Source organism: Mirounga leonina, unplaced genomic scaffold, assembly GCF_011800145.1.
Source record: "Mirounga leonina isolate KUSES-001 unplaced genomic scaffold, KU_Mleo_1.0 Mir_150, whole genome shotgun sequence".
NCBI classification, from domain to species: Eukaryota; Metazoa; Chordata; class Mammalia; order Carnivora; family Phocidae; genus Mirounga; species Mirounga leonina.
Window position 1 is genome coordinate 34,659,801 of NW_023270374.1, and position 14,658 is coordinate 34,674,458.

At 48.7% G+C, this 14,658-nt stretch overlaps 1 protein-coding gene across 2 annotated transcripts in view; it reads left to right on the plus strand.

The window, feature by feature from the left end:
- The window catches only part of TTPAL (alpha tocopherol transfer protein like), a 15,396-nt gene extending 3,353 nt beyond the window's left edge, over positions 1-12,043 (plus strand). For both annotated transcript variants that reach the window (XM_035006375.1, XM_035006376.1), the window contains 4 exons: positions 206-665; positions 3,145-3,338; positions 5,427-5,537; positions 7,736-12,043. In XM_035006375.1, the coding sequence (XP_034862266.1) occupies positions 221-665; positions 3,145-3,338; positions 5,427-5,537; positions 7,736-8,014 (1,029 nt within the window). In that variant the 5' untranslated portion in view covers positions 206-220 and the 3' untranslated portion in view covers positions 8,015-12,043. The remainder of the gene's footprint in view (positions 1-205; positions 666-3,144; positions 3,339-5,426; positions 5,538-7,735) is intronic.
- Positions 12,044-14,658: the final 2,615 nt, after the last annotated feature.

Here is a 14,658-nt window from a genome sequence, read left to right on the forward strand (position 1 = left end):
GTGGGGGCCTCGGTGGGGGCCTCGGTGGGGGCCTCGGTGGGGGCCTCCATTCAGTCTGGGGTGGGACCTGGGCACGGGCTTCCGAGCCACTTCATTCCAGCTGAGAACCCCCCAGCTGACAGAAGCACCCCCCACCCCATGGCGCTGCCCTGAAATGAGCGGCGCTGGGCCTCATTCACTGGGCTCGGGGTTCGTGTTTTGGCAGGAAACCTGGTAGCTAATGTCAGAAGAAAGTGACTCTCTGCGAACCAGCCCCTCTGTGGCCTCGCTCTCGGAAAATGAGCTGCCACCGCCGGCCGAGCCTCCCGGCTACGTGTGCTCGCTGACGGAAGACCTGGTCACCAAAGCCAGGGAGGAGCTGCAGGAGAAGCCCGAATGGAGACTTCGAGACGTGCAGGCCCTCCGTGACATGGTGCGGAAGGAGTGCCCGAACCTGAGCACCTCCCTGGACGACGCCTTCCTGCTACGCTTCCTCCGAGCCCGCAAGTTCGATTACGACCGGGCCCTGCAGCTCCTGGTCAACTACCACAGCTGCAGGAGAAGCTGGCCCGAGGTCTTCAACAACCTGAAGCCGTCGGCCTTAAAGGATGTCCTCGCTTCTGGATTCCTCACCGTGCTGCCCCACACCGACCCCCGGGGCTGCCATATCCTCTGCATGCGCCCAGGTATTGCCCGAGACGGTCGGCAGGTGCCTGCATGCCCGGCTCTGTGTGGGATGCGTGTGCCCCGCACCCTCTCTCCCTCACCTTTTCCTGTTTGCCTTCCCCCCTGTTTAGTCAAAGCTCTCTGGATGACAAATGACAAAAAGCTACTCAACCCAGCTTAGGAAAAAGGGGAGGAATTAGTCTAATGAAACAGGAGCATCCCGCAGAACCAGGGAGCTGAAAGTGTAGCCGCTTTCCCGGGGCCCCAGGCCCCAGAACCAGAATCCAGTTCGTTCCCCCATCAGGAACTCAGCCAGCCATTCCCCCCGTCTCTGCCTCTATCAATCTGTGTATTTCTCTGGGCCACACATTTGTGCTGTGCTGTGCATATCTTCTTCGCCCTTCTTCCTGTAGATTGGCTTTTGCTGCCTCTGTGGCCCTGGCAAGATCCTCTACCCATTAGTGCCCAGGCTTCCTGGGCCACCCAGTCAAGTTCCTCCGTGCAAATTCCCGAGTTCTAGCTTTGAGAATCTGCCCTGGTCATAGGGTACAAGCAGGCCTGCCCCGTCCCTCCTTTGTTAGTGGGTGAAGCAGGCATCCATGGGGGCTGGGCGGACAACTGGAAGGGTGTCCGTCCACCGTGTGCCTCTTCTCCTCTCCCTCCTTTCCTCTACTTGGTTAAGCCATTGATTCACTTTTCGATCTCAGCACTTACTGATGGTAATCAGCACATCTTACATTTCCCTGGCAGTAGCTTTAATTAGGGGCGCCGAATGCGCTATCAACTCAGGAGTGAAGGAGCGTTGTCCACGGGTTCCCACCCCCACGGCCTTAACATTCTCCATCAGACCAGAGCAGAGACAAAATATGAAACTAAAATTGCAGTGTTCTCCCAACCAAGCCAGGATCAGGAGAACATGCCTGCCGGCAGCCCTCTCCTGCTCACTCCTACCTAGTCCTCTTGGAGGGACGCCTAACGGGGAGTGGTGACCTCCCTGCGCTTTTCCTCTGCCTTTAAAGCCACATCGCCATCACTTTGGTCATTTACCAAACCCTTTTTGGAGACTAAACCATCCTCTTGAGCCTTTACTGTGTACCAGGCACAGTGTTAACTGCTTTACTGCTGTTTTAGGCCCTTTCCAAAATTAGGGTTGTTTTATTTTAAAATAAGCAACGCAGTGGAGATTTTAGAGCACCAGGAGACCTAGGAACCAGTCAGCAGGTTTTTTTCTGCTACTTCTCTGTACTCAACTCATAAGGATACAAAACAGATTAGCACACTGGTTTCAACCCTTTGCTTGCACGATTTCAACCCTTTGCTTGTGAGATGACTTTTCCCCCCATGTGTCTGGAGCGGAACTAGACCCCTCCCCACCAACGCAACTCTTTAGGAGGAGGCATACTGAGAAGGTTTTGTTCTCAACTGGGTATTAGCTTTGCCTCTTTGGGGACATATGTTATTGAAAAGGATGACATTCAGTTATGTAGAAGCAGGTTTAGTTGGCAGGAACATTCAACAGCAAGCTGGCACAGCTTTTGGACAAAGATTTTGTTCATAGGAATTTTGCACATATTACATGTCCCCTTGGTGGTGGCAGTCATGTGGAGTTTTGTCTTCCTAAGAAAAGGACCCACAGGTGGGATTTTCTTGAGAATAGCAGTTAACAGTCAAAAGTGTCATTTCCATCTTCTTCCCAGGGAAAGGAAGGATTCCTTAAATATATGGGGAATACCAAGGGAGCATCTGGCCCAGAAAGGGGATGTGGCACAAAGCACAGCACTGGAAAACTGTCTCCATCTCTGTCTTCCTTGGCACATGCTTCATTCTCAGGCCAGCCCTTGCCTCCTGGGGCCCCTCAGTCTCAAGCTCCCAGCCTCACCAATACAAGAGGGAAGAGGGATCTTTTCTTTCCAAAGGGCCGTGGTCACAGAACTGAGTCCCCTTGGCTCTGTTTGATCAGGCTTGGGTCACACACTGTGGCCAGGAGGATGTAAGACCCGATTGACCACGCCCACCCCTGCAGCCAGGAGGCAGGTCAGTGGTACCCAAACCGCAAGGTTAGTGTGGGAAGAGGTGGCTCAGGGCAGTGGTATGAAAATCTGGGCACGTATCTGTTGGCAGACGGCACAGATGTCCATTAAGGTTAGTATTACTATCCCATTCTACTTCTGAGGAGATGCGGGCTCAGAGTGAGGAGGTAACTCACACAGCTAGTAAGATTCCAACCTCCCCCGTCCCCGTGTGTCTGACTTCAGAGCTCAGGCTTTTAACTTCAGCACTCAATTGCATTTCCTTTTCAGAATGTGCTGCTTGCTCCCTTTGGAATTAACATCAGCTGCTGCTAAGGTGTCCCATTTACTAACCTAAATAGAGTCATGCCAGTAGAGTATCTTTCTTTCCATTTTTAAACAAGAGTTCTAGCAAGGAGATAAATCTTAGCCTGTGAAGACTTGTTTGTATTCACCTCTGTAACGTTCTTTCCGTTTCTTACAACCTCAGACAGATGGATACCAAGCAACTATCCAATTACCGAAAACATCCGAGCCATATACTTGACATTAGAAAAACTCATTCAGTCTGAAGAAACCCAGGTGAATGGAATTGTAATTCTTGCAGACTACAAAGGAGTGAGCTTATCAAAAGCATCTCACTTTGGCCCATTTATAGCCAAAAAGGTGATTGGCATCCTTCAGGTATGGCCCCTGTTTGTCGTGTGCCTGTTCCGTGGCGGTTTGGGCTTTCCCTGGGGGGCCTTGTTTGTTCACTGCCGGTCCCACATGATACACAAACCCCACTTCTCCTACAATCCGACAGATACAAAAGCATTATGGGAAGAAATGTAAATGTCCTATTTACCACTTATTCTCATAAGGTTCTCCCATAGTTTCTGAGGTCCCTTCAGTCTGGGCAAGATCAGCTTTAGGGCAAGAGCCCAAACAGCCAGAAAAATGCTTTCTGCATGTTTTTTTTCTTTTTTTTTTTTCTTTCTCCAGAAGATAGAGGAGCAATTCTTTTTTTTTTTTTTTTTTTAAGATTTTATTTATTTATTTGACAGAGAGAGAGATAGTGAGAGCAGGAACACAAGCAGGGGGAATGGGAGAGGGAGAAGCAGGCTTCCCGCCGAGCAGGGAGCCCGATTTGGGACTCGATCCCAGGACCCTGGGATCATGACCTGAGCCAAAGGCAGACGCTTAATGACTGAGCCACCCAGGCGCCCCTAGAGGAGCAATTCTAACAAATGAAACTGAGAATTTGTGTTTCTGGCTGATATGCTAGATCCGGTCCCGCCCTCTGGGACCTGGGGATGGGGAGCCTGCTGTACTGTTGTGGATAGACGCTTTCACATCTCAGGTGTTATGTGTTTTTTTGTTTTGTTTTTTTGTTTTTTAGAGAAAGCGCGCCCACGCACGCACATGCACGGGGTAGGGCAGAGGGAGAGAATCTCAGGCAGACTCCATCCCCGGTGCAGAGTCCCAAGGCAGGGCTTGATCTCATGACCCTGAGATCATGACCTGAGCCGACATCAAGAGTCGGAGGATGCTCAACTGACTCAGCCACCCAGGCACCCCCGTGTTCTGTGTTTTAGAACACAGGCGCGGGGCAACCCTCTCAGGTCCCCTCCCTCTTCAGGAGCTTTGTACTATCATTTTGCTATTGCTCAATAAACCTTGCTTTGCTGCCCACCAAAAAAAAAAAAAAAAAGAACCCAAGTGCAGGGAACCAGAAAGTTCCTCCCGTATGTGGACAATGTTCAATAGTTTGCAAAGTGCTTTCATAGTCATTATAACTCATTAAGTCCTGCAGGGATTCGTCTGAGATAAACAAGGCAAAGATTACGTTTTCTTTTTAGTACATGTGCTGCTGAAGTGAGCACGAATTACTTTTCCGTTTTGATGGATGGGGACACAGCCCTTGCAGGGGTAGCCTGGCCTGAGTCTCACGGCTCTAACCGTTTTGGCTCCTCATTCCCTCTGGCCAGCCCGTGGGTGCTGTCTCGTGAGCTGTGGGGCACCAGAGATACAGCAGTTTCCTCTGAATCCCACAATGCCTGTGAGCCCCCAACTGGGTGCCAGGCTGATCATTTAAACATCAGCATCACGTTTGGTCATTATCGGAAATGCGGAGCCAGTACTCTGACTTCCCTTAGCTTCCACTCTTCTTTCGATGCCCCTGCGTGGATTTGTCTGTGTAGATTCAAGTATCAGGAGAAGGAGTTTGGATCTGTGTTTTCTAGTCTTCTAAGGTGATCTGGGGGGAGAAAGTTCCAGGGTTAAATAAGTCTGGGAAATGTGGTATAGCACGTCCCTTTCTTGAGAAAGTGACTGTGAACATTTGCACAGGACAGTCCTGCAGTGAAGGAAACCTATGTGACTACATAGCGTGCTATTCTCAAACTTCTTTACCTACCATGGAGCCTTTTTTGCATCACACCTAGTACCGTCCTGAGAAACACCCTTTGGCAACACCGATCCTGAAGGTCTGATGTTTGCTAGATCCATCCACACAGGCTCTCATTTTTGTTTTTTGTCTTGGTTTGGTTTGTTTTTTTTTTGCCACAAGAGGAGCAGCTCTTCACTTGTTGGCCTAAGTTTAGGCCCCAAGACACTCTCTCTCTGAGGCTTGTCTTCCTGGTTAGTTCCCACGTGGGCTGGCTTTGAGGAGGCCATGAGAGTCAGGCCAAACTGATTTGGGGGCCTGAAGAAGATTTAAAGGAGGAAGGCAGCTGTGGACGGTCTGTGGGTGCCCCACGTGTTCTAACTTCTCCTTCCCCTCCTCCGCAGGATGGCTTCCCCATTCGGATAAAAGCAGTGCATGTAGTGAATGAACCTCGAATATTTAAAGGCATTTTTGCCATCATAAAACCATTTCTGAAGGAGAAAATAGCAAACAGAGTAAGTGATGATTCTATTGACTTGTTTTTTTTTTTTGCTCCCTTATTTGTGACATCAATAAACTTCTCTTAGTTTATTATTTTTGCCCTGGGATGATTAATTTGGAAAGTACAGAGTTCAGATAAAATAAGTGAACAATCCTTTCTGTGAAAAGAAGATAAAATGAATAGGACATAGTATTTGACAGGAGAGAGCAGAGGAAGTAGCTCTCAAAAGAATTAAAATGCTGTGTAGTCATTTAGACTCTTTAATATCCTGGCCTGGGCACAGTGAACCAACATTGTATTTCATGTGTGAGAGGACAGGGAGAAGGGTAGTATTGGGCAGGTAGTTAAAAAGTTATGATTTCTTACTACAGCTCCTTGGGGTTTAAAAATGCTATTTTACGCCCTTCTATTTACCTGATTTGTTGTCTTGCTGTATCAAGTTTGTGGAATAATTCATGGTTTATGAGATAAGTGAGTTTTAGCTTACCTGTTGTTTAAGAAAGTATAGATGGCACTTTGAAAGATGATCCTCTCTGACCTAGAAGAGCCACTTCTCAGCCTTTGCTAGTACTGTGATCACATGTGATGAGTGGTATTTTTCTCCTTCTTCCCTAGGCCTAGGAACATTGTGGTCCCTCCAGAGACTGGGTCTTGAATTTTGTACTTTTTCAAAGAGGAAACAGAGAGAGAATCTCAAAGTTGCAAGGGAAGGAATTTAAAATACAGACAGGGGGCACCTGGCTGGTTCAGTTGGTGGAATGTGCTACTCCTGATCTCAGGGTTTTAAGTCCAAGCCCCATGTTGGGTATAGAGATTAATGAAAATCTTTACTAAAATAAATCAAATCCAGATTCCCAGGCCCTTTCCCTGAAGTTTTTTTTTTTTTTAAAGAATCTGTACCTTCCACTCTACTGAAACCGTTTTTTTTTTTTTAAGATTTTATTTATTTGACAGAGAGAGCGAGCGAGAGAGGGAACACAAGCAGGGGGAGTGGGAGAGGGAGAAGCAGACTCCCTGCTGAGCAGGGGGCCCGATGCAGGGCTCGATCCCAGGACCTCGGGATCATGACCTGAGCTGAAGGCAGACACTTAACGACTGAGCCACCCAGGCACCTCTCCCTGAAGATTTTAACTCCAGTTCAGGGGTGGAGCCAAAGAGTTTGTGCTTTTAAAATCTTATGTGATTCTGATGCACAGTCAGGTTGGAGAACTGCTAATTTAGTGGCATCCCTGCCTGGGTTTGAACCTATCTTAGTACCTGGAGATCCTGTTTGGAACCTGCTTTTAAAGCCAAAGCAGTCTTTGGAACAGGCCTTTTTTATCTATGAAATGACCTTATTTGTGGTCCATAATCTTGTTCATTTCATCCTTCATATGCTCATTCATTCTTTCAAAAATATTTATCAACTACTGTGCACAAGTATGTTCTAGATGAACAACATAGACCAAAATCTCTGCCCCTCCCCCCTCCCCAGGGAAGCTTACATGCTAGAGACACAGACAGTGGATGTATATTATCTAGTATTAAGATGTGATAAGTGCTGTGGAGAAAAAATAAGCAGAGAAAGGGGCCAGTACAGGACAGGGGCAAGGGGTTGTAGCATCCAGTAGGGGGGTTAGGGATGGCGTTGCAGAGAAGCTGGCCTTTGAGCAGACTTGGCAGAGGTGAGGGAGAGCGCTTACAGATCTCGGAGGACCAGCAGCGGCACCGCCCCCAGGTGGGAGCACATTGGGCGGGAGCACATCCGGCGTGCAGGAGTAGCAGCAGAGGGAAGGGGACGGAGGGGCGGCGTGCGGACTTCGGCCTCTGGCGCGCTCTGGCGCGCGTGAGGTGGGAGCACTGGCAGGCTGCGCGGAAAGGAGTGGCATGATCTGACTGGCGCCGAGAAGAGCTGAGACTGCAGAACAGGCTGCGAGTAGGGAGACCAGGCTGAGGCTGTCGTGGGAACCCAGGGGAGAAGTGGGGGTGACAGGGTTCCATGAGGTGGGCCGCAGAGTGGTTGGATCCTGGATGTCTTTTGAAGGAGCAGCCAACAGAGCATGGGATGTAGGAAGGGGATTAAGGATCCTCAAGCTTTTCGAGGAACTGGAAGGGTCCAGTTGCCATCAGCTGTTCCTTTATTCATTCAACAGATGGTTGAGCACCTACCTGGCCTTCAGGTGACTGATACTGATTAACCTGAGAGCACATGTGTTTCCATTTCCCCTTTAGTTCTTCCTCCACGGGTCCAACCTGAACTCTCTGCACACAAGTCTTCCCAGAAGCATTCTCCCCAAGGAGTATGGGGGCACGGCTGGAGAGCTGGACATCACTGCCTGGAATGCAGTGCTGCTGGCCTCGGAGGAGGACTTCGTGAGAGAGTTCTGCCAACCTGTCCCTGTCTGCGACAGCATCCTGGGCCAGGCCCCGCCTCCTGAGGGTCTGACCCCAGATGCGCAGTGTGATGATTCTCTGCGGGCCGTGAAATCACAGCTCTACTCCTGCTATTAGCCAGTCCCCTGTGAGTGCCGCCATCTTTAAATCCTTTCCTTTTTCTTTGGTGAGGCACAAGGAGAGTCTGAGGTGCCATGGAGTCTGTCTTGCTCCTTGTAATTAAACTGCAGCCTGTAGAGCTCTGAGGGTAAGCCATGGGGTAAGCCCTTGGTGACTCTTGAATTAATCCATGGAAGATATGGAAAATGTCCCCAGTGATTCCCAAACGTTTGGAATCCCAGTTTGCAACCATAATCTGGAAGCTGTATCTGGTTCTTAGAGATCTTGGAACAAGAAAAATCAGGACCAAAGTCATTTTGGTTCCACATTCCAGGAGAAAACCACCTGATCAGCACACTCCTATGAAAGAACCTGGCCGAGCCTACAAGGTGGCCACACCAGGAGACTTTGGGAGTTTGTGTCTTTCACCTGAACCCTAACTACAGACTTGTGTTGCTCATCAGGAAATTTCTAGTTTGAGGCCCAGGCCCCAGCTGCCACACTGGGTTTGGAAAGCACCTTAATCAAATCATCATGGGAGCATCAGGACATAAGCAGCACTTCCTGATCAAATTTGGGAGCCAGAGACTTGAAAGTACCTCTGGGATTCACTGACTGACTCTTGCAATGGAAACTGAAGTTTTCCCCAAACCCATAAAGCCTTAGCCCTGGTTCTCAATAGAATCATACAGGATCCTAGCGGTATGTGATTTTACTCAGTCTAAAACGCTAGATGCCAGGCCTGAGGAGCTAAAAGAATTCTGGCCCAAGAATGAAGAGAGCAGGGCTTCAGCCCCAGAAGTGCGACCCTGGACAAGACCTGGGCCTCTGTGGGCCTCAGCCTTCTCATCTATAAAATGAAGCAGGATGAAATGATGCCTAGGGCCTTGGCTGCTGACATTCTGGGATTTGGTTTAGTTATTGAATGCTAGACAATGGTTTTCTGCCTAGAAAAATGGCTCTCTAGAGGCAAGTGGTTGGATCCTGCTTTTTTTGTGGTACACCAGGGTCTTCCCAAGAGACATGTATTACCAATTGGCCCTGCCATTAAGGAAAGTAATATGTGTATTCCTGGGACCTGGCAACAGCCAACTTCCTTTTTTAGGAAGGGTTAAACTGGAAAAGGGCAGGTGAAATGACCAGGGTTCATGTGAATTCCTTCTATCCCCAAGGCTCTGGCGGTACACTGGAAACCTGGGAGCAGGGAATGGCTAAATTACTTGGGATTCTTAAATTTTGGTCTCTGGAAACGAATGCACGAGCGGGTAATCGCTGGATCACTTCTGGGGCCCCCGCCCTCCCAGATACGCTTGCATTTCTCTCTCTGGTGTGGGCGGACTGACTTGAGTCTAGCCAGCGAGACCAAATGTTAGTTCTCCGTTTCAGCACTTTAGACCCTTCCTGTCAAAACTTCAGCCTTAGCCCAGCCATCCAACTAGGTGGTTCAGCTGGTGGCTTTTGACCGATTTCCTTTCGTATTCATTCCTTGAAAATTATGGCATTAAAAAGCGACAAGTACTATGTGTTGTCTAAGTACCTTCTCCATGCATTTATGAGGCCACCGGGCAAGGGGACAACAGCTCAGGTAGGAAGAGGACAGTGCTCTGAAAGGCAGAGGCCAGTCTATTGTTAATAAGCTCTTCATAATCATAGCACTGTTTAAAATGCATGGAGAAGTTGGTGGTGAAAATGATTCACTTCATTAGTGCCAACTCCAGGGAAGGCTCTTCCCTGTAGATACTAACCCTGGATCCTCTAGGACCTGGCAGAGCTGGAAGTGCCAGCATGCAGACCCCTGGCAGCCTCCAGTTCCATCTGCCAAGGACAGTGTGACCAGCACTGCTGAAAAGATCTCAGTAGCACAAGTAGGATGGCTAAAGTAGAAGGTTCAGAACCCAACTGCTTGGATGTGGGAATTGGTTAGAGGTGATTTTCAACCTCAGAGAGGAAAGAGAGATTAAAAAACAAAACCACCACCACCCCCAAGCTAGACAGAGGGAGAAATGAACTGTTCAGCCCCACCGAGTTTCCCAGTTTACACGTTGCACTGCGTTCCTGGCCAGTTTTGCCCGTGTCCATTTGACTTTAAAAGCTTGCGTGTGTGTAAGCTCACCTAGACAAGTATCTCCAAGACCGGGATGTTGCCCATTTCCTAGACCTTTCCAGTTGGCCCAAGGAGTCAGAGCCAAGATTTGTCTGCCTTCTGCAGCTGCTGTGTTTTATTTTGGTTCCAAAGAGAGATCAAATAGTTTGGACACCTCAGGGGGTTTGAACCAAGCTGTGAAAGCAGGACCTCCCTGGGTGAAAATCAAGGCAGTTTCTGTGCAGCTTCACCAGGCGTCTGTATAGAGCTGCCCCAGCGGGGTGGGGGAATGACGAAGGGACCAAGGGAGCCTGATTCAGGAGCGGGGTACACTGATGGGACAAACAAGTGAGCACAGGGAGAACTGGGAGTGTTTTCCTTCAGGGAAAGGTTCTGGCCTATTTCACAAACATCTGAAAAGTAACTTTTCCCTTAATTCAGGGTACTATGGTATAGGAAAGGGAAAGGAGGAGTGTACCAGGAGACCTGAGTTCTGGCTTTACACTGCTGTGGCCTTGGATGAGCCACTGAACACCCCTCAATCACATGATAAAAGGGATCCCCACTCTGAGCTCTGAACCCTCTATTTTAGGCATCATTTGGCTTTACTGCCAGAGGGACATTGTAGTCTACCTTTTAGAGGCCTTTTTCTTTTTTTCCCCCATCTGGATTACTTTATAGGAAATGTAGGTCTGAATGAACTGACATCTGAAGCTCCCAAATGAATCTGTAAGCTTAGGGTAATATGGGGGTTTTCTTCCTCTTCTCTTCTATAGAATCTGGAAAATTATGCCTCTTCCTGGAATCCTGTTCTACCTTCACGGAGAGAGGCTGGAAGAAATGTGCAGAAACAACTGTGCAACTCTGGCTTCCTCTCCCGAGCTTACCTGCTTTGGGCAGAAGTGGCTTTAGCTTCCCCATACTTCATCTCGTTTTCACAAGGAGCCACTTGTCCTTAGAGGTTTACAAACACTTCAGCTTGTAAGATACTACATTTCTGCCAGACTCAGAGGACAGGAAGAGGTATTTCCCCCCGGATTCCTGTGAGCTACTGAGCCTTTCTGAATTCTCCCGGTGGGCAGGTTCTTTAAATGCCACCGGATTCTCCAATCAGTTACGGGATTGCTTTTTCACTTGGGTAGGCAAAAGCTGTGGTACTGTTGTGGATTATATTACTTCATTTTAAAGTCTTTAGCTTTTAAGGTTTTCCTTTGAAGCCTCTTCTTCCATTGAGGAAGTGAAGTGTTAGCCAAGGTAACGATTGCATCAGTGTGGCTGTTCTGTGGATGTGCGGAGACACCAAACAGAAACATCTCAACTGTTCAGGAAAGAGGTCCGTCTGGTGATGTCTCTCGGTATTGGGACTTGTTAATTTTGTAAATCTAAAGTAAATTCCTTTCTGCTTTCCCGACTCAAAACTGGTTTGCTTGAAATGCAAGGGACAGGTATCATCGGTCAAATATTCCTCCTAACAGAGCTTGCTCCACAGGAAGGCCCGGTGTGACTCGTGGAGGTGCCAGTGATGAACTGGCCGTTTGCCAATTCACTGCTTCTCCTTTGGGCTCACCGGGCAGCACATTTAGTTGGGCAGAAAGTCAGCTGCTGTTGGGGATTCTTGGGCTATGCATCCGCCTCTTGGCACATCAGGTGGTAACCTGTCACGGGTGAGATGCCTGAGGCCTCTCAGGGGCCAGGAGCCTCTGATCCCACGCTGACAGGGTGGGAGGCGGGCTGATTTTCTGACCAGACTGGGGCACCATTTCAGCCACTGATCACATTCCTCGCTTCAAACTGAAATTCAGTTTAGCTTTGAGTATATGGACACGTGGTGGTGGATTCATCTACTTCAGTGTTTGTTTTGACCAAAAGTTTATTTTTCTAGTGCATTTTCTACGTCAAAGTGGTGAAAACATGTAATTTTAGTATGCATGACTGGGTCTTAATAAAAATCCTGTAAGGCTGTATGTGTGGAGTTCTTTTGTGACAGTGACCGTTTGGATAAAGGTTCTAAAGTTTTATTATTCATGGTACATGACGGCCCGGGTAGAGCCGCCCTCCAGGTCAGGCAGGGAGAGGCCCTGTGGCAACACACTGCACCTATAGATTTGGGGCTGGCCACCTCCGAAGATCATGCACAATTAGAAGATACCAGTGTAGGGCACCTGGGTGGCTCAGTCGTTAAACGTCTGCCTTCGGCTCAGGTCATGATCCCAGGGTCCTGGGATCGAGCCCCGCATCGGGCTCCCTGCTCAGCGGGAAGCCTGCTTCTCCCTCTCCCACTCCCCCTGCTTGTGTTCCCTCTCTCGCTGTGGGTCTCTGTCAAATAAATAAATAAAATCTTAAAAAAAAAAAAAAAAAAGATACCAGTGTATACAAAGAATGGCACTTGATATACACAATGGTATAGACAATATGCAAATTTTTTCAGTTCTTAAGGCCCAGCTGTCCCTTCTAGACTGGCCTTGAATCTTTCGCATAGCTAACAGTTCCCAAGGGCCTGTATGGGCTAGGCATCCATTATGTCAGGTGCTTCAAAGAGATAACCCACTTAAGTAGTCTGCTCCTGTGGGGGAAATGAGGCCCAGAGAAGTTCAGCAGCTTGCCCAAGGACACACAGTCAAATGTGGAGCTGGGCTTCACAGCCAGGTAGTCAGACTCTAGCCCACTTTCTCCCGATGGTTACAGCCACTGTTTGCCTTTTACTGTCATCCACCCTCCAACAGAACACAGAAGGAAAGGAGGAAAGAATTTTTTTATAGGGGAACAGTGTAGAAATTAGGTTGTTTTCTGGCTTCTTGTAAAATATGAAGCAGAGCTTCTTAACCTCTGAGACCCAGGCTGTAACTGAACATTCTGGAAGCACAAGTAAACCCAGACTCCTTGAGGGATAACTAGGTGTGGCTTGACCCAACTGTGGTCCCATGCATGCTTAGCTGTTTCTCTACCTGCTCCCTGTTGGTTTCTATACAGGAGCGTGTGGTCTGCCCCACAGGAGACAAAAGCTAGGTGCCTCGGTGGGTCCGGTGTGTTGGTGACAAGTCAGCTGGGAAACCGTCTCATGCAGGACGTCCATATACTTACCGCTGACTTTCGATGATGCAACAGGTTAAGTTCTTAACACCGCAACATGCCAGCTCTTGAGGTCAGCCTTCTTCAGGAAGCTGTAGCCCTAAAACTCAGTCCATTTCTCACATCTGGAAGAATGGACTATTGGCTCCAACCAGGGCAGCAGAGTTTTTACAAGCCATGGGAGTTGCTTCTGGTTTGTTTTCTGAAATACCTGTTTTCCACGATGCCCCCTCCTCACATAGCACTGGTCCGGCACGCCTATAACTGATGCAGAAATGTGTCCTGCTACTGCATTAAAGCTGGTGAGGAAGAAAATCCTTTAGGGTTGCCACTTTTCTGGAAGCAAACTGTTTTAACCAAATGTTCACCCTCTTACCTGGTAAGGTGCCAGCCATTAGAGATACAGTGCCCTGTAGTCAGTTACTGTCTTCGGGGGATTCCTAATCTTCCTTCGCTGCTGATGGGTAGTTTGACAGCACGTCCCTAAGCTGTCTCCAGTCATCTTGGTGCCTGTCACCTTATGCCAAGAGACAATGGGGCCTAATTGAAAAAAGAACTCTCAAGGCCTGGTTTATTTCTCTGTTTCGCCTCTTACTAACTATAGGCAAGTCCCTAACTTCTCTAAGCCTCAGTCTGATCTGTCGGCGGGGAAGGGGGAGAATCCCCACCTTCTAGGTGCATGAACAGCGTCTATTCACAGCTGGGCACACACACAGTTTCATGGTCACTATTCTGCACCTGAGGAGATGGTTTGTGTGCAGCTCATGTCACTCGGCAGTGGTAAGGACGCCACTGAGCAGGCCGCCTGATTCGGGCTCCAAGGTACAGGATGGATAGAACAACAGGAGAGGAGGAAAGACACGAGCAAGCAGCTCTAGTTGATAAGATAAGCCCAGTACCCACCATCAGTCTGCAGAGCTCAAACGCATGACTCATGTTACTGAACGCTCTTGCTGGAATGTATAAAAAGGAAAAGGAATTATAATGGACAAAAACACGTGCTGGTTTACGGCTTGGTCCAGAACATCAATAGCAGCGATAACCAGGTCCATGGCCATTCTTTGGCAGGCTCCTTGCCGGATAAGAGACTTTTATTTCCCAACCGAGTACCCTGCTAGACCAGTCTAGAGAGCAAACATCTGGCAGGGGCCACACGGGCCTGCAAGCCTTCTCCCAGCTAGCTCCGACCAGGTAACGGTGGAGCCACTGCTGCTGCCCCTGATGAAGTCCTAGGCCATACTGCTGGCCTCGAAGCCAGGCCTTCCATCTGCAATCCTGAGGGACAGACAGGCCCATTCCTGGGGAGGAAACACCAGATGACTTATCTGATGAGTCAAAATACTCTCCTGCTTTCAAATGTGATCCTGGGCTTATTCGACCTGCTGATGTTATTTATGCTTGTGTAATTCAGCACTCACCAGTATGGTTCACTGGAGTCTTGAGTAATCCTGGGTTTCCTAGCAACAGGCCAACTTAACTTAGAGTATGGTCAAGCAAACAGGGATACTGC